The 22,148-nt window shown below is 51.5% G+C and overlaps 1 protein-coding gene across 4 annotated transcripts; it reads left to right on the top strand.

The window, feature by feature from the left end:
• Window positions 1-945: 945 nt before the first annotated feature.
• On the top strand, window positions 946-14,452 carry Pbxip1 (PBX homeobox interacting protein 1). Of its 4 annotated transcripts, none has more exons than XM_041656337.1 (11): window positions 946-1,013; window positions 3,406-3,493; window positions 7,597-7,723; window positions 7,941-7,999; window positions 8,066-8,228; window positions 9,925-10,149; window positions 10,250-10,273; window positions 11,010-11,092; window positions 11,192-11,320; window positions 11,936-13,152; window positions 13,585-14,452. In XM_041656337.1, exons 2-11 carry the CDS (start codon window positions 3,440-3,442, stop codon window positions 13,676-13,678), a joined length of 2,175 nt encoding a protein of 724 aa, XP_041512271.1. In that variant the 5' UTR covers window positions 946-1,013; window positions 3,406-3,439; the 3' UTR covers window positions 13,679-14,452. The 4 variants fall into 4 exon arrangements, with proteins under 4 accessions (XP_041512271.1, XP_041512274.1, XP_041512272.1 ...); XM_041656338.1 differs by having other exon boundaries at window positions 975-1,022; XM_041656339.1 differs by lacking the exon at window positions 946-1,013 and adding an exon at window positions 1,407-1,505.
• The last annotated feature ends 7,696 nt before the right edge of the window (window positions 14,453-22,148 follow it).

The raw sequence follows: 22,148 nt of genomic DNA on the forward strand, positions 1-22,148 counted from the left end.
ACATAGGCAAAACAACATTTAAAAATGCTTAAATGTTTCGTATGCCATGCTGGAGATCACAGTGCTCCACCATTAAGTCCCACTCAGCTCTGAATTTAATCTGTGGATGCGTTTCTGCCTCACTTCTTCCATTTTTTTTGTTTGGTTTAGTTTGGGTTGGGTTTGGGATTTGTTGAAGCAGTCTTGTTCTGTAGCCCAGGCTGACCATCATCCGCCTGCTTCAAGTCTCCCCAGTGCTCAGATTATAGCACAGCCTCCTTTCTATTTATTCCCTTGTCTTTGTACGATGTGTTGAGAGCAGGCACCTGCACAGGACACTGGTAGAGGTTTGACCCACATCCCACTAGCCTAAACCGTCCACTGGCTACCTTTGTTGTTATTTAACTGTTTGTGAGGCGGGGTCTCACTATGTAGCCCAGCAGGCCTGGAACTCACTATGCAGATCTGGCTGATCTCGAACTCCACCTGTCTCGGCTTCCCAAGAGCTGGGGTTAAGGGCGTGCACCACCACGCTTGGCCTCCATTTTCAAAGCAGTGACACCCTCAGCCTGCCGGCAGGAGGGCTATTTCTAAACCCACAACTTGCACCGGACCCCATCCCCCATCCTACAGCTGTCTCTGTCTATCCTGGGGCCAACATGGCACCTGGTTCTTGCTAGCTCATCATCAGTACCTTTCAGTTTTAGGTCTTCCTACTACACACTAAACATTTCGAAAAGAGGGGAGGTCTCCGCCAAAAAAAAATTTTTTTTTTAGTTTGTTGGGGATCACAGTCGCCCACCAAGAGATAAACCAAGGGGACAGAACTGCGTAGATCATCTTTCCCCTCCCTTGGAGATCAAGTCCAGCTTTTATTGGTCAAAAGTTCCCCCCACTTCCCCACCCCCGCGGGGAAGGCGACTTTTCACTGGTCAAACACCAACCACGTGACTGCCCTCTTTTTTTTTTTTTTTCTTCCCGGACTGGAAACCTGGGGAGGTTGCAGCAAGTTAAGCTGAAGACTGAAGCGAGAGGTGGGTCAGGTAAAGCCCTAGGTGGGGATGGGCCGGCAGACCCCCCACCTTATTCCTAGATAAAGAAGGAGGGCAGAGCTGTATAAAAGGAATGGGCACCCCCACCCCCACCCCGGCGATCACACGCTGCCTAACACAGGACCTAGGGGCGGGGAAGGAGGGAGACAGATGATTCCGAAGCAGGAACTCAGGCAAGTTCTTGTGGTCCCAGGTCCTTCCCTTTAAAGGTCAGAGAAAGCTGCTAACCAGACTTGAGGGCGTTGTGTAGAGGAGGAGCGCTCCCCCTTACCTGTTTTATCCAGACAGCGGAAGTCAGCGACAAAGCTGACGCTTTTGTTGATCTCTGCCTGAGTGAAAAGGGAGAGTGAGGAGTGGATTTCTTTCCTAGAGGTCAAAGATCCCTGAAAACTCAACTGGGAAGGGTGGCAGCTAAGCAGCGGCACAGTTTCTTAGAGGACTTCCCAATGCATGTACTGGCCTACGAGAGCAGAGGTGCGTTTTGGTATCGGGGTTTGGAACCCTGAGTGAGGGGTTCCAGGAAGTCCCCTGCTTAGGTTTCAGAAGGTTTGTCTTGTTGACCCAAATACCATACCATTGCAGGTTTCCATGGAGACAGTGGGTCTGACATCACCCTGGTTGCCATGGTGCTTAGTTCTGGAGGACCTGAGCAGGCTGTAAACAGCCAGGCATAAACAGGGACTTCTGCTCAAGCTGCCGCCACTTCCTTCCTGTGGCCACCTGTTAACAGTCACACAGCAGCTGGGGCTGGGACATCAGGACGGTAGAGGGAGGGGCTGAGAACAGAAGCTGAACAAGGATGGCTGTGTGGATGGCACTAGAAGGGAGTCACGGGGAGGTTGTTCTTTGGGACCTGGTATAGGGAAGTCATTGCAACTATCCATCTCCCCGTGGGATGGGTGCCAGTGTCCAGGAGACACGAGCACTGAGAAAGGCACCATTAGATGTCCTTTACCTGTCTTGAACTTGAATCTTGACTAGCAAGAGCTGCAGAAGCTTATAAGGTCATCTCGAAGGACTTAAACCCAGCTGGAGTAGGTAGGGATCATTTGGCCCATTTTGAAGGTAGAACTCCAGACTCCCCCACCCCATTTCCCCTTCTCAGTGTTCCAGGACAGTCGTCTTAGTGTTCCAGGACAGTCGTCTTAGTGTTCCGGGACAGTCGTCTTCACATTCCGCCTTTTCTGCTCCTGAGGAGGCAGTTACTATCTGTCTCTGACCACCGACCAAGGACTCTGGCTCAGCTTGTCTGTCATTCTGTCCTCATTTCTGATCCCTGTTGCAACTCCCTAGCCCAAGGGCATAGTTTGCTTTATGCTGGGATTTGGAAGTGGGCGTGTGTGTGTGTGTGTGTGTGTGTGTGTGATACCTTAACCCAAGCTGCCTTCCAAACTGATTAGCAAAAGACAGGACAGAGTCCCAGACCCCTGCTCCTTTTTGTTGCAATTTTGAATGTGATTTATGCATGGTAATTGTCACAAATCCTCCTTCCCCTCAGTGGCTTTCAAGATCCCTGAGATCAGACTCTGATCAGAATTTAAGGTGGAGAGAAAGCAGAAAGGAAGGTGACCAAATGTAATCCAGGTGGATTTAGCTCTCCCAGAGCTGTAGTATTAGAAAGCTTCCTGCCTGGTCGTACCTGGCCCCCCTCACTTCAGTGGCAATCTTAGCCAGTGCTGAGAACCCCTAAAGCAGTGGTTCTCAACCTTTGTGACCCTTTAACACAGGTAACTGTAATTTTGCAACTGTTGTGAAGTGTAATGTAAATATCGGATACAGTGGTTGTGACCCACAAGTTGAGACCTACCTACCGCCCTAAACCGAAGGAATGAATGTGTGGAGGATTGATGGCGGATGGGTACTGGCACACTTGGGCCTTAGGAAGGCTAGTCAGTCAGCCTATCTGAGATTCCTCCCCTCTGACCAGAACACCAGAGGTTTGGACTTTTCAGTCCTTTGACCTCTTTGACTTTTCAAGGTCAGTGCCAGTTCCCAAGGCCCTGTGGATCCTTAAGAGGCAGCTTCCTGTGGTTTAGCAAGGCGAACACTGCCAGGAAGGCATGGGATGGGTCAGTTCAGAAAGACTGAACTGACCTAGGTTTTGGAGGCGTCTTGGTCTGCCTCCCTCACGGGAACTCCCTCCTCAGCCCTCCTTCTTTTAAATTTTATTTATTTATTTTTAAGATTTATTTTTATTTTATATGCATTGGTGTCTCGCCTGCATGTCTGTGAGGGTGTCAGATCTCCTGGAACCAGAGTTACAGATACTTGTGAGCTACCATGTGGGTGTTCTGAAAGAGCAGCCAGTGCTCTTAACCGCTGAGCCCTCTCCCCAGCCCGGAACTCCCATTCTTAAGAGAGCTTTTCTCTGCAGGTGGCCACTGTAGCAACCCTGGACCTCCACAACTATGACCTCTTCCTGCCCAGACTCAGATAATAGCTGGGTGTTTACTGGCTCTGAGGTAGGAACAGTGGGCCTGGGAACTACATGAGAGGGGGGACTCTGGTGGAGTGGGCTGCTTTGACCTGCAGGAAGAAAGGTCCTGAATGATGAGGTGTTGCGTGCGTGCGAGGACTGGGGACTGAGGAATAAGGCAAAAGCAATAGCTGGGACTAGGAGGTCTTGTCTCTGCCGCGTGACTTTATTAAGAAATACAGCATCTTACTACTTACAGGGGAAAATGGCCAAGGTCAGCAAAGAGCTAAATCAGACAATGTTAGCAAAGAGCACAGGATACCTCAGCCTTAAGACTGGTAACCACAGTCTAGGGGGTGAATTGGGTCCCAAGACCTTGATTCCTTCGAGGCACTGGCTTCAGCCCTAGACCAGTCTTTTTTTTTTTTTTTTTTTTTTTGGTTTTTCGAGACAGGGTTTCTCTGTGGTTTTGGAGCCTGTCCTGGAACTAGCTCTTGTAGACCAGGCTGGTCTCAAACTCACAGAGATCCCCCTGCCTCTGCCTCCCAAGTGCTGGGATTAAAGGCGTGCACCACCACCGCCCGGCTCCTTAGACCAGTCTTGCCAAGGCTGCTCATAGCCACAAAACTAAAGTTTCCTTTGGCCTTTCATCAGGGCCTCTGAGACAGTCCGGTTTGGTTTGGCTCCCGGCACTGCTTTCTGGATCTGTCCTGTTTTATTGGTACCCATGGTCATTTGCATTGCCTCTGTAGGCTCTCATGGGCTCCAGTGGCAGGGAAGAGACCTGGTGTTGGGGCTTGGGCCACACCTGGGAAGAAGGAACCAGATGGGTAAGCTGAGAGAGCAACCGGCAAGAGTAAGATCATGAGATGACAAAGGGAAGCCATGTTGAGGAGACTAAAGAGCTTTAGGGTAAGGAGGAGACCTCTATAGTCCGTGTCAAAATGCTTCCAGAGCCTAGGAGCCCCGGAAGGGGTGGATGAGGCATCAGCTCTTGTCTTAGGGTTGCTGTGGTTGTGAAGAAACACCATGACCAAAGCAACCTGGGGACAAAAGGGTTTATTTCAGCTTATACTTCAGGTAGCCTTCCATCACTGAGGGAAGTCAGGGCTGGAACCTGAAAGGCAGGAGCTGATGCTTTTTTTTTTTTTTTTTAAGATTTATTTATTTATTTATTGTGTATACAACATTCTGCTTCCATGTGTGTCCACACGCTAGAAGAGGGCACCAGATCTCATTACAGATGGTTGTGAGCCACCATGTGGTTGCTGGGAATTGAACTCACGACCTCTGGAAGAGCAGCCAGTGCTCTTAACCACTGAGCCATCTCTCCAGCCCCTCAGCCAGCTTTCTTATAGAACTCAGGACTACCCACCCAAGGATGGGCCCACCCACAATGGGCTGGGCCTTCACCCTCAATCACTAATTAAGAAAAAGCTCTACAGGTTTGCCTACAGTCTGGCCTGGAGGCATTTCCTCAGTTGGGGTCCTCCCAGATCACTCTAGCCTGTACCCAGTTGACATAGAATTAGCCAGCACAGGTGTCTCCTAGTGAGCCAACCGTGCAGAGCTGCTGAGCTGGAGAGTAGCCCAACACTCAGTGCCAAGTGCAGGGGACCAAGCCTCTGTGTAGCTGGGGGGGGAGGGGGGGCAGTGCTTCCAAAGCTCTTGCAGCCTTCCAGGTGGCAGGAAACCAGAGGGCTCCTAATGCCACCAAAAAGGGAGGATGGCTGGTGGGTTGGGGACTAGAAGCTAGAGAGGTGTGATGAGGATTGAGTCAGTGGGATCTCAGAGACTGCCTTAGGACCACTAGGAGGAACTAGGCATGGTGGAGCAAGCTGTGGTCCCACTACTTGGGACCTGGAGGCAGGAGTTCAGGATTATCCTTTGGCTAAATAGCAGGGATAGAAATTGAAACCTTGTATCAATAAATTAACTAAAAATAAATAACAATCAAAACAATAGCTAGAGAGGACACAGAACTCCATTTAGACATGTTGAGTTTGAGGTGCTCTTTAGGAGCCCAGAGGGGATGAGGAGTTGACCTCAGCAATGACTCTGGAGCCCAGCACAAGGACCAGTGCTCATTGTCAGGGACTGAAATAGGCTCTGAAGCTGGGTGGTGGTGGCGCACGCCTTTAATCCCAGCACTCAGGAGGCAGAGGCAGGCGGTTCTCTCTGAGTTCGAGACCAGCCTGGTCTACAGAGCTAGTTCCAGGACAGGCTCCAAAACTACAGAGAAACCCTGTCTCGAAAAACAGAGAGAGAGAGAGAGAGAGAGAGAGAGAGAGAGAGAGAAATAGGCTCTGTGCTCAGTCAACCCTGGTCTCCTTTCATGGTGCCTTTGCTGACATCTGGGGACCTGGGCCAGGTTTCACCTGTCCACCCTCCACAAAAAAACAGAATTGTAATCCTTGCCTTGCAGGGGTGACCCTGAGAAAACTGTGGTTTGTGACTTGCAAAGAAATATACTGAGGCAAAATTATTCTTGAGCCGGGTATGGTGGTGCATACTTTTTTTTTTTGTTTGTTTGTTTTGTTTTTTTTGTTTTTTTTCGAGACAGGGTTTCTCTGTTGCTTTGGAGGCTGTCTTGGAACTAGCTCTGTAGACCAGGCTGGCCTCGAACTTACAGAGATCCGCCTGCCTCTGCCTCCCGAGTGCTGGGATTAAAGGCGTGCGCCACCATCGCCCGGCTGGTGCATACTTTTTAAAAAAATATTTATTTTATGTATATGAGTGACCTGCCTTCCAGAACACAAGAAGAAGGAATCAGATCCCATTACAGATGGTTGTCAGTCACCATGTGGGTGCTGGGAATTGAACTCAGGTCCTCTGGAAGAGCAATCCGTGCTCTTAACTGCTGAGCCATCTCTCCCATGTGGTGCATACTTTTAACAGCTCTCAGGAGGCACAGGCAGGTGGCTCTCTATGAATCTGAGACCTTTCTATCTGTCTGTCTGTCTATCTATCATCTACTCATTTTTGGAGGGTTGGGGAGATGGCTCAGTCAGTAAAGCACTTGCCATATAAACGTGAGACCCTGAGTTCAGATCCCGCAAACACACTAACATTGGACATGGTAGGACAGGTTTGTGATCTTGGTGCTGCTCCTATGACGTGACAAGAGTTGGAAACAGGAGAATCCTTAGAGCCCAAGGGCTAGCTAGTCTGCAGCCACAGCAGAGAGTAAAGAGATTCATCCCAAAAGAGGTGGAAGTTAAGGGCCGGTTCCCAAGTTATCTCTTTTCTTTGAGACAGTCTTGCTGTGTAGCACTGGCTGACCTGGAACTTGCTATGTAGATCAGACTGGCCTGAAATTTGCAGAGATTCATCTGCCTCTGCCTCCTGAGAGCTGGGATTAAAGGGTACTGTAAAACCTGGCTGAGGTTGACTTCTTGCCTCTGCACTCATACTGTTGTATGCATGCATGCCTGGTGCATACATCAGTGCAGACACACACACAGCAGAGGGAGAGGAGAGATTAAAACAAAGAATTATTCCTGGAGGAAGAGCGGAGCCCTAGATGGGGTGCCAAGGAGTTATATGCGGAGAAAAGTCGGCCAAGCTGAGTAGTCAGAGCTAAAGGGCCAGGCTGTGAGCCAGCACCATGGGGTCAGGCTGCCTGTTGCTGGGGGAACTTAGGCTTCTGCCAGTAGCTGTTAGAGATAGCTGTCAGGCCGATGGGAAAGGGCAGAGAACTCAGAAGATGGATGTGTGGTTGGGCAGAAGCAAGGACAGCTTCGGGGGTGCCAGTGAGAACGTAACTGTATCCCTGGTCTGGGTCTGGATTGGGTTTTTTGCTCATGGGGAGGGCAGCGCTGATGATAGGGGTAAGGACACCAGGTACCATTAACCTCTGTCAGGTCTGCTAATCCCCGGGTCCCAGATCCTTGCTCAGGGCTGCGATTTCATGGAAACCTGGCCTCTGGAGTAGTGAGGAAGGTTAGGGAGCTGCTGAGTGGAAGAGACACTTTGGATCTAGCTCCAGGGTGGTACAGGCCATAGTTTTTGAGGTCTGGTCTGAGGTGTCTGAGGGCGGCTAGCCCCTCGGCTCCATCAGGGCACTGTTCTAATCTGCTGTCCCATCAGAGCACTGTTCTGATCTGCTGTCCCAACAAAGTATCCTAGTATTCACCTCCCTCCCAATAGAATTTGCCGGTGGAGACTCTGGGCCCAGAACCCAGGATGAACCCAGAATCTGAGGGAGCCTCCCAGGCCCTTTTGGACCCCTCCAAGGCAGATGACAAAGAACTAGCTGGGACCTTGGATGGAGAAGGTAATAGGGCCTTGTGGAGGGTAGGGTATAAACCGTCTTCTGTCTTTGGGGGCCACCTTTTAGTTGGGGCGAGGGCCATCACTTAAGCTATTTGCTTACTAATCTCAGTTTATGAGCTCTGACAGTCCGAAGTGGTTGGGGCCTGTGGGTGCTACAGGGCTACAGTGAGATTCACTTTAGGTCCATGGGCTTTTCTGGGCTTCCCCTTCCACCACAGGGACACTTGCCCAGAAGGAAGCGCCCCAGAATGAACTGCCTGAGGAGACTAAGGCCAAGGTGAGGTACGTCACTGGGGCTGGAGGAAAGTGGGGAGAGCACTTCTCATAGCTGTACCCACATCAGGGCACTCTGGAACATGATGATGCTGGAATGGGGGGCCCTGGAGACACACTGGTCCAGGAAGATTTGCAGGAGGAGACTCCTGTGGTAACAAGCCTGGGACCAGACACACAAGAGCTGGAGAATGAGAGTCCTCCACAGAACCTGCCCGCGAGTCCCAGAGCAGGTCAGTACCCTTCTTGCCTCCTGTTTTCCACCTTTTAGAAAGTGTGGGAAGGGGCGGTGGAGGGATGGCTCAGCAGTTGAGAGCACTGGCTGTCCTTCCAGAGGACCTGAGCTCAGTTCCAGCACCCACTTGGCAGCTCAGTTCCCGTGAACCCGATTCCCCATTCTGACTTCCATGGGCATCACATGGTGCACTGAAATACATGCAGGCAAAGCAGTCATACATTTGATAAAATAAACACATGAAAAATTTAAAAATCAACCAGGCGGTGGCAGTGCACCTTTAATCCCTGCACTAGGGGAAGCAGAGGCAGGAGGATTATGTGAGTTTCAATGCCAGCCTGATCTACAGAACAAGTTCCAGGACAGGTTCCAAAAGTACAGAGAAACCCTGTCTCAAAAAAAAAAAAAAGAAAGTGAAGAAGAAGGTACAGGCCTCACTACTGAGTAGAATGTGAGGAGGCCCAGGCCCCGAGCCTGGCACCTTCTGCCCTTTTCCTTGTTCTCACCCCTGAACACTGAGGCTTGGGAGTTAGGCCGCCTTAATGACGGTCTGCATCTGATGGATTGTGTCCTCTTTTCTTGGTTCTCAGCCTTCCTATAGCTGCAGCCCTTTAGTACAGTTCCTCATGTTGTGTGACCCCAGCCATACTTTTCTCTGTGTAGCCCAGGCTGGCCTCGAACTCACAGAGATCTGTCTGCCTCTGCCTCTCCAGTGCTGGGATTAAAGGCATGCACCACTACCACCTAGCTATAAAATTATTTTTGTTGCTACTTCATAACTGTAATTTTGTTACTGTTATGAATCATAATGTAAATATCTGACAGGCAGGCTATCTGATATATGACCCCTGAGAAAAGGTCATTTGACCCCCAAAGGGTTGCAGCCCACGGATTGAGAAGCACAGTTCTAGAACATACCCTTCATTTCCAGAGTCCTTTGTGGGAAGGAGGGAGGTTCAGGGACTTCGTAAGAAGCTGACTGGACTGAGCCAGAGAAAAATGAGAGCACGAGGGATGCAGAAAGACAACTCAGCTGGTCCAGAAGGAGTGGGGGAGGAGCTTAGTCAGGGGGTAGGTAGGAATGTGGGAGAGGTTTCAAGGCTCTGGTGGTGCTCACCGTTAATCCCAACACTTGGGAGGCAGAGACAGGTGGATCTCTGTGAGTTCGAGGCCAGCCTAGTCTACACACAAAGAAATCCTGCCTTGAAACTCTCCCTGCTCCCCCTCAAAAAAAGAATGCAGGAGAGGCAGGGATGTAGTTGGAGGTGCCATTTGAGAAGAGTTTTGAGCATAGAGCAGGCAGGAGGGAGCTTTGGCGTCAACAAAGAGTGGGGCTAGTCCAAGGTCTGTCCCAGGCAGTGGCAGAAGTGACAGGAGAGGGGAGGAAGAGGTCCAGGCCTGGGGCCACGGTGGGGGGGTGCAGCTGCAGGAGTCAGACAGAGACTGTGAAGAGAGAAGACTATGGAGGCCATGAGGTGGAGATGTGGGATGGAGAGGGGAGGAGGAGGATGGCTTCAGGACGGAAGAGGCTCTTGTAGACAAAAGGACAGTCTTTTTTCTTTAGATTGGACGGGGCAGTCAGTCACTACCCAGGCTGAAGTGGGCAGTGTTGGTGTGCCTTCCCTGTGACCAGGGCTGGGCTTCTTGTGTCATCCTCCTCCTCACTGCTCTCCTGTCCCCTTCCCTTCCTCCAGTCTGGAGAGAGTACCACTGCTCCAGCAGTGACGATGACACTGACGTGGATGTCGAGGGTGTGAGGAGACGGAGGGGCCGGGAGCCCAGCTCAGCCCACCCTGTACCTGTGGAGGTGGAGGACCAGGCCAAGGGCGAGGGTGTAGGAGGCGAGCTGGGCATCTCTCTCAACATGTGTCTCCTGGGGGCCCTGGTTCTTCTAGGCCTGGGGATCCTCTTGTTCTCTGGTGAGTAGTATTTCTGGCTAGGGCCTCCAGTCTGCTACCCTGGCCTTTCTTACCTCCTCCTGCTTCCCTGAGGGCCTCATCAGACTGTCTTCACCTTCAGGTACGCTGTTGGAGCCTGAAACTGGTGAGTAGACAGGTCCTGGCTTGTTCTCTGTGGGTGGTGATGGGGGTTTGTATGGGGAGTGCTCCCCAGGGAAGCTGTTCAGGACAGTAGGCAGAGGTCCTGGCTCTCTGTGGTGGCGATGGGAGTCTGAATGGGGAGTGCTCCCCAGGGAAGCTGTTCAGGGGAGTAGGCAGGTGCTGGCTCTCTGTGGTGGTGATGGGTGTCTGTATGGGGAGTACTCCCCAGGTAAGCTGTTCAGGAGAGTAGGCAGAGGTCCTAGCTTGCTCTCTGTGGGTGGTGATGGGTGTCTGTATGGGGAGTGCTCCCCAGGTAAGCTGTTCAGGGGAGTAGGCAGAGGTCCTAACTTGCTCTCTGTGGTGGTGATGGGTGTCTGTATGGGGAGTGCTCCCCAGGTAAGCTGTTCAGGACAGTAGGCAGAAGTCCTGGCTTGCTCTCTGTGGTGGTGATGGTAGTCTGTATGGGGAGTGCTCCCCAGGTAAGCTGTTCAGGGGAGTAGGCAGGTCCTGGCTCTCTGTGGTGGTGATGGGAGTCTCTATGGGGAGTGCTCCTCAGGTAAGCATATTATTTCTTGGTTGTTGACCTTGTCAACTGTTCAGGATGACGTTTGTCCCTTTAGCTCAGCAGATGTGTGAGCCATAGTGTATGTGTGTATGTTCAGGGAAGGAGGGGTGACTGAGAGAGGTGTGATGGGCTCTGTAGATCATGGGCCCGGATTCAGAGGTTCACTTACCCACAGGTTCCGTGGAAGAAGCAGAGTTGCAAGTCTTTCCAGATACCGAGCCAGAGACCGAGTTGGTAGATACTGTGGGCAGCAGGCAGGTATGTATGGGTTTTCCATAGGTGTGTGGGGCCTGGTGGGGAGTGACTGGCTTGCCCTGCCTGGGAGGAAGCATGGATTGGCTGCTCTTGTGCCCTCAGGATGAGCTTGAGAAGCTGCAGGCCTCAGTACCAGCAGATAGTAGTCCCAGTCTGCAGAGCATGGGGCGTCTGCTGGACAGGCTGGCCAAGGAGAACCAGGATATCCGACTGCTGCAGGCCCAGCTGCAGGTGGGCCCTGGCAAGAAGGAGGGGGTTCATCTGGCCACCTTTACCAGGCTATGTCCTAGTGGGGCTCCCCTAGAAGTTTTCCCTGCTCGTCTGACCCTTGAGCCTCACCTTTCACCACCGTAGTCAGGGTGTAGTCAGGTGTTTTCTCTCTGTTTCCCTCCCACCTGCTGAGGACTGGCAGGGCTGGTGTGCTTGCCTACATAGCAGCCCTCTGATTGACGGCTGGATCTTCCCGGAACATCTGAAGAACATGCCGTGTGCTAGGGTCAATGGACAGTACCCGTTCTAGATGCAGGAGGTGGGAGTGGAGCGGGGAGAGCTAGATGTGGGCTGTGGTGGATCTCAAAAGTATGTGCTTGTGTAAGGACGTAGATGCTGGGGTGGAATTTAACCATCTCAGGAAGTGGCTCAGATTAAGGGTGGAGAAGAGGGGCAGCCTCTCTGGCTGTCCAAGGCAGCACTGGGGCTCAAATCCAGGACACTGCTGACAGTAAGCGGTCTCTCTCCCAACAGAACTAGCCCCTGCCCACTCAAATAGAATAGAATTGGGGTAGAAGGCATCGTGCCCACCCTGACAAGGACTCCTGTTTTCTTCTGTTCCTAACTACATTCTAGGCTCAGAAAGAAGAGCTTCAGAGCCTGTTGCACCAGCCACAGGGGCTAGAAGAGGAGAATGCCCGGCTCCGGGAGGCCCTGGAGCAGGGCAAGACCTCTCATCAGGCCCTAGAGTTAGAACTACAGCAGCTAAGGGCCCGACTTCAAGGCCTAGAGGCTAACTGTGTCCGGGGTGTGGATGGGGTGTGTCTCAACTGGGGTGGACGCCCAGGTGACAAAACCACCACAGAGCAAGGCCACAAGGGGCAGGCGGCAGACCCCAGCTTATCAGAGCAGCATAAGCAGCTAGAAGCTGAAGCCCAGGCCCTAAGGCAGGAACTGCAAAGGCAGAGGCGGTTGCTGGGTTCTGTGCACCGTGACTTACAGAGGGGCTTGCAGAATGCTGGCCACGGAGCCCCAGCTCATGCTGGCCTGGCCGAACTTGGTCACATGTTGGCCCAGACATTGCAAGACCTAGAGAATTGGGGTCACAACACTGGCATTCCTGCCAACGACTCGGAGGCCTGGTACCAGAAGAAGCCCCACTTCCAGAATTCCAGGGAGTGGAGAAGAAAGGAGAAATGGCATGGTGGGCTGAGGGACCAGAAGGCTGAACACTGGAAGCATGGGAAGGAGGAGTCTGGCCAGGAGAGGAGGAGGAGCTGGAGGGATGAGGACAGGGAACCAGCAAAGGGATGGAAAGAGGACAAACCCAGGGTGGAAGAACTGGGGAACAGAAAAGATGGCAAGCGACAGGACCCCAAGGTACACTCTAGAAAAAATGGGAACACCCACTCTGGAGAAAGGCTGAAGCATTCTTGGGGGAAAGACAATAGTCCTGACCCCCTCTCCTCCTGGGAGGAGCTGCTGAGAAGGAAGTACCGGCCCCCACAGGGTTGCTCAGGCATAGCGGACTGTGCTCGGCAGGAGGGCCTGGCCTTCTTTGGCACAGAGCTAGCCCCTGTGCGGCAACAGGAGCTGGCCTCGGTGCTGAGAGCATACTTGGCGAGGCTGCCCTGGGCTGGGCAACTGACCAAAGAGCTGCCCCTTTCACCTGCCTACTTTGGAGAAGATGGCATCTTCAGGCACGACCGTCTTCGCTTCCGGGACTTTGTGGATGCCCTGGAGGACAGCCTGGAGGAGGTGGCATTGAAACAGCTGGGTGATGATGATGAGGTGGATGACTTTGAGGATTTCATCTTCAGCCACTTCTTCGGAGACAAGGCACTGAAGAAGAGGTGTGGGAATCGTGTGTGTGTGTGTGTGTGTGTGTGTGAGAGAGAGAGAGAGAGAGAGAGAGAGAGAGAGGAGAGAGAGGGAGAGGGAGTGCGAGGGGATGGGGAGGTTGTTAACAGCTGGGAGGGATTTTAATGCATTGCGACCCTGAATGGTAGAGGTCTCTAGCTGGAGTCCTCCTCTTCATTTCTGATTCCCAGACCTTAGAGAAGGCTTCTAAGTATATTTCCTGTCTTCCCATGAAGGGCTACAGTAGTCCTGAGGGGTCCCCTTTTCTCACTGTGCCTGTACCTACAGGGTCCCTTCCTGTCTCCCCCAATGGATCCACCCTGGGAGCACAGGTCTCTCCCTGCAGCTGTCTCAGTTGGCTTTCCCATCTCAGTGGTGTTGTTTCCTAAAGGCCTTTTCCTGCCTCGTTCCCTATCTCCCCACAGGTCAAAAAAGAAGGAGAAACATTCCTGGAACCCCAGAGTTGTGGGGCCCAGGGAAGAGCACAGCCGCCATCCCCACCACTACCACCATGGCTGAGCCCTGCACCTGACACAGCAAATGACCTAGGCACACACCAGCTCAAGATCCCTGGAGTTATGTGACCCTAGAGGCTGTGCTCCCACTGTTCTGCGGTCCCTCTTGGCTCTTTAGCGCCTTTGAGTGCCCTTCACAGGAGAGAGAGAGCCATGCACTTGGCCCTGCACTGGTACCACTTTTGCTACAAAAAGGTCATAAGTTGGCTCTGCTGAACTGTTTATGCAAATACAGGCCCTGGGTATGGTGTGTATAGGAGCCTGCTGGGGAGTATTCTGTGACTGCCCCCAGGACCACAGCAGAGCCTGCAACCCTACACTGGAGCCGCTGGTTGGAGACTTAGCTCCAGACTTGCGCTGGGGTTTTGTTAGCTTTGGAGGCAGCTGTTCCCAAGCGTGAAGTACCTTTTTCATCATGCTTCTCTTGTGGCTTTCTCCTTCCCGCCTGAACTGCCTTCTGAGGTAGTCTCTCAGTGCAGGAGACATGGTGCAATTGCCATTTCAGTGAGTAGGTACAACCCAGACACTGCACTCAACCTCCTCTTCTCAGCCTCTCTGTCAGTCTCGCAGGCTCTTTCCCCGTGCTCACCCAACTTTCCTGAGGAGCCTAGCCTTGAGCCCAGCTACCAATTGTCTCACAGTTACCCCGACTGAGTCGCTGTGGAACCCTGGGCTCCAGTCCAGGCTGGGTGACCTCAGATCAGGTCATTCTGGTGTTCTTATCCTCGGGAAGAGGACGGCGGACTGAGGAACAGAGTAAATAAAGCACCGAAACAGACACCCTGCTTCTGCCTTCCTTCTTTGGAGCGTGCTTGAAGCGCCCTAGCCTGGTGCCTGGGTGTGCAGAGGTGAGGGAGCCGCTAGGTGGCACTCTGGCCTCACATTCCTTCAGACCTTGCCCTCCCTCCTGCCCCGTCACCACCCCACGTCTCAGACCCCTACCCACTGACTAGCTCCCAAGAACTCCCAGAATGCCCCTGGCTATTGTCTAGGAAGTCCCCCCAGAGTTCTAACCTCTTATCCCATTGGCAGGACACTTGTGCTACCCTTGGAAATCTCCCAGGGAGCTTGGGGCCAGAGGCTTGTGGATAGAGCCATCAGTTAGGGACTGTAGACTCTAGAAAGATGTGATTAATCTCTGTATTATTTAGCAATACTGTTTAAAGGCTTGGAAATACACTGACTCGTTCAATTCTGTTGCTAGACAAGACAAGTGGAAATGGAACAAGGTTGGTTCATTCCACAAACATTTGTAAAGTCTGTTGTGTGGGACCGGAGATGGCTCAGCTGTTGAGAGCACTGGCTGCTCTTCCAAAGGACTCAGGTTTGGTGTCCAGCACCCACGTGGTAGCTCACCACTGTCTATAACTCCAGTCCCTAGGGATCCAATGCTCTTTTCTGACCTCCCGGGCACCAGGCACACACATAGAGCTCAGACATACATGCAAATAAAACACCTATGCACATTTTTTAAAAAAGTCTGTTGTGCCGGGCGGTGGTGGTGCACGCCTTTAATCCCAGCACTCGGGAGGCAGAGGCAGGCAGATCTCTGTGAGTTCGAGGCCAGCCTGGTCTACAAGAGCTAGTTCCAGGACAGGAACCAAAAGCTACAGAGAAACCCTGTCTCGAAAAATCCAAAAAAAAAAAAAAAAAAAAAAAAGTCTGTTGTGGCCAGGCAGTGGTGGTGCATGCCTTTAATCCCAGCATTTGGGAGGCAGAGGTAGGTGGACTTCTGTGAGTTCGAGGCCAGTCTGATCTACAAAGCAAGTTCCAGGACAGCTAGGACTATTACACAGAGAAACCTTGTCTTGAAAAAAAAGAAAAGTCTGTTGTGTATTGTATCAGAACCAGTGAGGCTCTAGGAATATAGACCCTTTAATATGAATATATCTGCAGCAGGAAGAACTTTGGTTAGACTTAAGAAGGAGCCTTACCTTACATAGGTTAGTAGTGATGTAGGCTGGGCCTTCAAGAAGGAGCCTTATGTTTGTAGGGTGGTGATTGGATTCCATGCCTCTCTGGACCACTGTCCCTCAGGAGGAAGTCAGGGTTAGCCCCGCCTCTCTGGACCACTGTCCCTCAGGAGGAAGTCAGGGTTAGCCCTGGGTGGGAGCTCAAGGCTAGAGCTAGGCCAGATTCCTTGTCTGTCAAGGTGCTGGGCCTAGAGGTGGGGATCCACAGGTCTCTGGTTCCCTAGAAGTGTTGGTTTTCCAAGAGGCTCTCTGGCCTCGTTTCCATGGTGAGGGCTTATTCCTGCTGGATAACACATGGAGTCTGGGAACCCTTATGCCCCTTCATCTTCCTACACACTCAGGCCTTTAGAAGGGGAACTGCAGGGTCCGAAGCTGCCACGTTAGGAAGAAAAGGAGAGCCATCAACCCCTTTCTGTCACCTCCACAACCCACAGCAACACTGAAGCTGACCACAGATCCCTGACTCTGGGGTCAGTGTGTGGCGGTGGAGTGTTAAGAAGGGATGGAGGGAATGCTGACCCTGCCCCTTCCCACTGCTGGCCTAGGTGACCCTAGAAGCAGACTCACCAGATGCTGCCACTGGTCCCTGCTGCCTTTCTAGGGTCTGGGCTGGGTGTTTGGCTCGGCTTTCAGTTCTTTCTCTGGAGGGGATTGCTGCTTTCAGAGTGGCTCTGGGAGCCTTGTGGGGGTGTCACCGGAGTTGAAGGTAGTCTTGGGCCTCACCTTTCTTCTCTCCACTCCCTTCTCTTCCCTACCCCTCCTCTTCTCTTCTCTTTGGCGCTAATCCGCTAATCCGGAGCTCCCTGTGTGTCAGCCGGAGGCTCCATCACTGAGAGTGCCTCTTGCAAGTTTTATTTTGAGACAGCTATTACTGTATATCCCTGGCTGGCTTCAACCTTTCAATCCTCCTGCCTCTGGTGCTTGAGTTGCTGGGACTGGTCATACACTGCCATGTCCTTTCCAGGGACTTCTACTCCTGAGTGAAAAACTTATTTTTCCTTTCGCAAGTCCCCAAAGCTGCTTCCCTAGGGGCCACAATCTGTCATTTCCCCCTTCTTCTCCCATTTCTCCCTTCATCTCCCACTGCGTCCCAGGTTCCCCACATGCCCTCTGCCCAGCCTTTTACCAGCTATGGCCTGCTTTTCTCTTTGCTTCCTGCACCCTCAGGCCCCACCCCTTTCAGCGGGGGTGGGGGTGGGGGGGCTGAGTCACCTCTGTCCTGTCTGTTCCTGTCAGCTCCTGAGAGGGAAAGCAGTCTGTTTGAGAGCTGCTCCCAGTCTCCTCTGCTGGGCCCAAGGACAGACCACAGGCTAGCTAGCTGTTGCCATGGGAACCTTTCAAAGGCACCCAGATGCAGGAGCTCTTTGTATTCAGCCTTGTTCTAGGCCACAGATGTGTCTGATCCTGTCATATGCTTATAACAAGGACCTAGGTGGCTCCCCAGTGGAGAGCAGAGATGTCCTAAATCCAGACACGCCCGTCTCTCCCAGCCTCGCTGCTGCTTCTGAGTCTGCAAACCTACCCTCTCACACACCTGGGCCCCTCCCCTTGGGATGACGTCCTTTTCCATGACTGTCCCACTTCTCCTGGGTCAGGTGACTTAACTAGACCTTTGATTTGAGTAAATTTAGGGTAAGAAAACCTAGTGTGTCAGGTTTCTGGCTTGAGCCCCCACAGTTCTTGAGTGAGATGTCCATACGTCCTTAGGACTCAGCCAGCCTCTCATGAAGGGGGGAACGAACAGCAGCATCTCACTTTAGGGAGTCGCCGTGAGATCAATGACAGGGCTTCTTCAAGCTGTAGAGTACAGTCATTTGTGTGTATACCAGGAGTTCCTTCTAGGATCCATGAGTGATGCTCCCGTCCCTTACATAACAGGGCGCAGTGTTCACGTATTCTCCAAGCACAGCCCCTGTGCAGTTAAAACATCTCTAGATTACTTACAGTGACCCCCAATGCGGCATGAGTGCTACGTACTTGTACTGCATCGTTTAGGGAGTAACAAGGAAAAAAGCCTGCACATGCTCACAAGTTTTTCTTTTGCTTCATTTCTGGGTTTGTTTTGTTCTTGTTTTCTTTTTTTTCTTTTTTTTTTACTTTTTTTCCCCCAACACTACATTTGCCAAGCATCTTTTTTGTTTTTTGAAACTGAGTCTCTCTATGTAGTCTTGGCTGTCCTGGAACTCACCGGGTAGACCAGGATAGCCTTGAGCTCACAGAGATCCGCCTACCTTTGCCTCTGGAGTGCTGGGATTAAGAGTGTGTGCCACCACTGCCCAGTTCCAGTGGTTGTTTTAGTTCTGACTTCTAGGAGAAACTGGGATTGCCCAAGAGCTGCAGACGTGGAGGAGAGGGCACGGAATCTTAAGCCTAGCTACAGGCCAACTGGATTAGTTTAACACAAGCAAAATGCTAACAGTACTTGATTAATGCTGTCAGGAAGCCTCTGTGGATGCCTAGAGAGGGCCTGAAGAGAGGCCTCTGAGCCAGATAGTGAAAGATCTTAGCGATGGGGAGGGGCAAAGGGCAAAGGGCAAAGGTGAGCTGAGGGGAAAAAGGAACAACCTGTGGCAGAGGAGTCAGAAGCCTTCCTGTGGGCCCAAAGGGACTCTTCCACATAGGAATGACAATTTAATCCCAGCACTCGGGAGGTAGAGGCAGGAGGATCTCTGTGAGTTCAAGGCCAGCTTGGTCTACAAGAGCTAGTTCCAGGACAGGCTCCAAAGCTACAGAGAAACCCACAAACAAACAAAAATGACAAGGGGTGCTCCTAAAGGCTTTGAGGGGTAAGGGATGCTGGGAGGTTGGGAGCCTAAAGGATGGGTGGAGAGATGGGAAGTGGGTGGAGCTGACCTGTACTTGTTTTAGGCATGGGCCAGCCTAGATGGAATGGGGACAAGGAGAAACCAAAGACACTTGGCCTCCTAGCCTTGGGACAAGTGGACAACTATGCCTTTGTGCAAGCTGGAAAAGAAGGAAAAGCAAAAGCTGGTTTGGTGGGGTGGGACGGGTGGGGTGGGACTGGTGGGGTGGAATGGGTGGGGTGGGTGGGGCGGAATGGGTGGGGAAGGCTTGGTGTGATTATATAGGCCTAGGAATAGGGCTGGCCAACCTCTGCCTCCACCAAGCTTTGAAGCTCTGCCTCTAGATCACGACATCACCCTCCCTTCATTCCTCTGGGAGGGGGTGGGAGTGCACCCATGGTAGACTCTGTTACTAACCCAGGACACTAAGCTTCCCTGACCTAAAGGGGGGCACCCAGCAGAGCAGGTTGAGTCACCCCCTGAGGTCATTGCTGAAACCCCCTGTTCTGAGTCAAGAGGACAGGAAAAAACCTGAAGCCACATGGCCCTGGGGTGGAGAGGGAAGGGCTGGAGGGCCGGGTTGAACAGGGCTGCCTGCCCTGGTGAGTGACTGTTGGCTCCTACCAGGGAGAAGGAGGGAGGGGCTGGTACGGACATTAACTTTTCACGTCATTTCTGCACACGGAGAAATAGATGTTGAAGGAGGTAAGACTATTTTACTAGTGGAAGAGACACACACACATGCAGAGAGAGAGAGAGAGAGAGAGAGAGAGAGAGGAAAACAGTTGGTTATGGTTTTATATGAGTTAGGGGTGTTGGTGCGAGAGCAGCGACCTAAGCAGCATTTCCCGGGCCTCCCCATCCCACACAGTCAAGAATGTAATCAGATCTGAACGTACACTGTGTAGTTATTACTGGCTAGAACCCAGGGCCTGGGCCTTCTGGGCCAGCGCTCCTCCTGAGCTCCCTTGACTCTACTGTACTGTCTCTGGCTCCTCCCCCTAGATCTACATGGGAAACCGAGGAGAGAGGTTCTCCCCACGTTCCTTGGGCTCCTGGTTCTGGAAGCATTTCCCTTGTTTACTAGTTGCCATCTGGCTGGCTCCTGCTTGTAGGTAAGAGATAAGCTCTGGAAGAGCCTTTACTGAGCATCCTTTCAGACGAGAGGCGCGAGGCCCAGAGAGGAGCGACTTGTTCAGGCTCCCAAAGCTTGCTAGGACAGAACACACACGCACGCAGACACAAACACACACACACACACACACACACACACACACACACACACTGGCTCTGAACTAAGAGGAAAAGCTGTGCACCACACACAGGTAAGGCGCCTCTGCTTCCTTGTCCTTACAGCTAACTCTGTGCAGAGAAGTGTGGTTGTGATCACAGGGGGACAGCAGCAGGACAGGCTGGAGACTGTACCGGCTCAGGACTGGGATGGGAGGGAGGGAGGGAAAGAAGGAGGAGCCTCAAGAGGCTGCTCCAGGACTTTGAGCAATTGGGTTTGGAGTTATGCAGTCCTAGCCTTGGGTGTATCCATAGAAGTCCCTCCTAACCTCAGGGGGAAAGTCCTGGCATCCCAGGCTCCCACATGGAGCAACCTTTTTTTAGAAATTGTTTTTATTGAGTTATATATTTCTCTCCGCTTCCTTCCCTTCCTCTCCCATAGTGTCCATGCTCTCAGTTTACTCAGGAGATCTTGTCTTTTTCTACTTCCCATGTACATTAGATCCATGTTTGTCTCTCTTAGGGTCCTCTTTGTTGTCTAGGTTCTCTGGGATTGTGAATTGTAGGCCGGTTTTCTTTGCTTTATGTCCAAAGCCACTTATGAGTGAGTACATATTATATTTGTCTTTCTGGGTCTGGGTTATCTCACTCAATATGATGTTTTCTAGATCTATACATTTGCCTGCAAGTTTCAAGATGTCATTATTTCTTTCCACTGTGTAGTACTCAATTGTGTAAATGTACACATTTTTCTTATCCATTCTTCAGTAGAGGGGCATTTAGGCCATTTTCGGATTCTGGCTATGACAAACAAAGCTGCTAGGAACATAGTTGAGCACATGTCATTGTGGCATGATTGAGCATCCTTGGGTATATACCCAAAAGTGGTATGACTGGGTCTTGAGAAAGGTTGTTTCCTAATTTTCTGAGAAATCGCCACACTGACATCCAAAGGGGTTTCATCAGTTTGCATTCTCACCAGCAATGGAGGAGAGTTTCCTTTACTCCACAACCTCTCCAGCATAAGCTGTCATCAGTGTTTTTGATCTTGGCCATTCTTACAGGTATAAGATGGGATCTCAGAGATGTTTTGATTGAACAACCACTCTTTGGATCCTTCATTTCTTTCTTTTTTGTTTTCTTTCTTTCTTTTTTTAAAGATTTATTTATTTATTATGTATATAATGTGCTGCCTACATGCCAGACAAGTGCACCAAATCTCCTCATAGATGGCTGTGAGCTGCCATGTGGTTGCTGGGAATTGAACTCAGGACCTCTGGAAGAGCAGTCAGTGCTCTTACCCTCTGAGCCATCTCTCCAGCCCCCATGTTTTGTTGTTTTTTGAGACAGACTTTCTCTATGCAGCCCTGAGTGTCTTGGAATTAACTCTGTAGACCTAGGTGGTCCCAAATTCCCTGACTGCCTCGGCCTCCTGAGTCTGGGACTAAAGGTGTGTGCCCAGGGGTCCTTCATCCCTTGACTAGTCGTTTGGGTTACCACCCCACTCACCCTGCATTGGCGCCACTTGATACGCTATCCAGCAGCCCAGGAAAACCTGAATGTAGTGTTGGGGGAGAAGAGGGAAGGGATAGCCCTGGCTGTGGAGGCTGAACAGGCATGGCCATGAGGTGGGTTGGCCTGGAAAACATTGGGCTTTGGAACCAGACAGAGCTGGTCCCGTTATTTAGAGGTGTAGACCTTGAGACAAGTCTCTCAGCCTCTTGTTTCCTTTTATGTGTAGGAGTGTTTTGCCTGCGTATATGCTTGGGCACCATATGCTTGCAGTACCTGTGAAGGCCAGAGAGGCTGTCAGAGTCCCAGAGTTGGAGGACCAGGAGTGACTTAACCCTGTATATACTTGGTTGGCTTGGTAAAAGCTGGCTTTCAGTGGGGTCCAAAGAAATGTTTGTTTGTTTGTTTATTTTTAAAGAGTTGTCAATTAATTTAAGTAGTTTCATGCCTTCTTAAAACCAGGGGCAAGCAGGACCCAAGATTGGGTCCTGTAATCAATCGGTGCTTGTGAAGGGGGAAATGTGGGGGCCAGCCATGATAAGCTAACTATGGGCAGGTCACCCCAAGTAAGTTCTTTACTTCCAACCATTATCACCTGCCATAGATAAATTTAACAAGAGGCCTGAGTTTACCCTGAAGCAGTGCCTGGTAGCAGGAAAATACCACAATCTGAGATTACCTGACCACTGCCCAAGAACAGACTATTAAAGGAAATGCCTAACATTCCAACCGCTGTAGATAGGATCACCAGCCAGTACACACTCACCAGGACACCCTAGACAAATGTCAGCCAATCAGGGGTCCTAAACCTCAGAGACCCCTCACCCCCACCTTTATTACTATAAAATCCAATTCTAACTGAGCTCGGTCGGGGCTCTTCGTTTATTCTAATACGTTAGACATGCGGAGAGACTGAGTTTGCAAACTTAGTTAAAATAAAGGCTCTTTGCTTTTA

The sequence above is a fragment of the Microtus oregoni genome, unplaced genomic scaffold, assembly GCF_018167655.1.
Source record: "Microtus oregoni isolate MIOR12 unplaced genomic scaffold, Mior012 000007F_ref0000211, whole genome shotgun sequence".
Lineage (NCBI taxonomy): Eukaryota > Metazoa > Chordata > Mammalia > Rodentia > Cricetidae > Microtus > Microtus oregoni.

Coding starts and splice junctions, on each gene's coding strand:
- Pbxip1 (XM_041656337.1), top strand. CDS start 3,440: ATGACCTCTTCCTGCCCAGACTCAGATAATAGCTGGGTGTTTACTGGC. Junction 3,494..7,596: donor GGGTGTTTACTGGCTCTGAG/GTAGGAACAGTG, acceptor CCCTCCCAATAG/AATTTGCCGGTGGAGACTCT. Junction 10,150..10,249: donor GGGGATCCTCTTGTTCTCTG/GTGAGTAGTATT, acceptor CTTCACCTTCAG/GTACGCTGTTGGAGCCTGAA.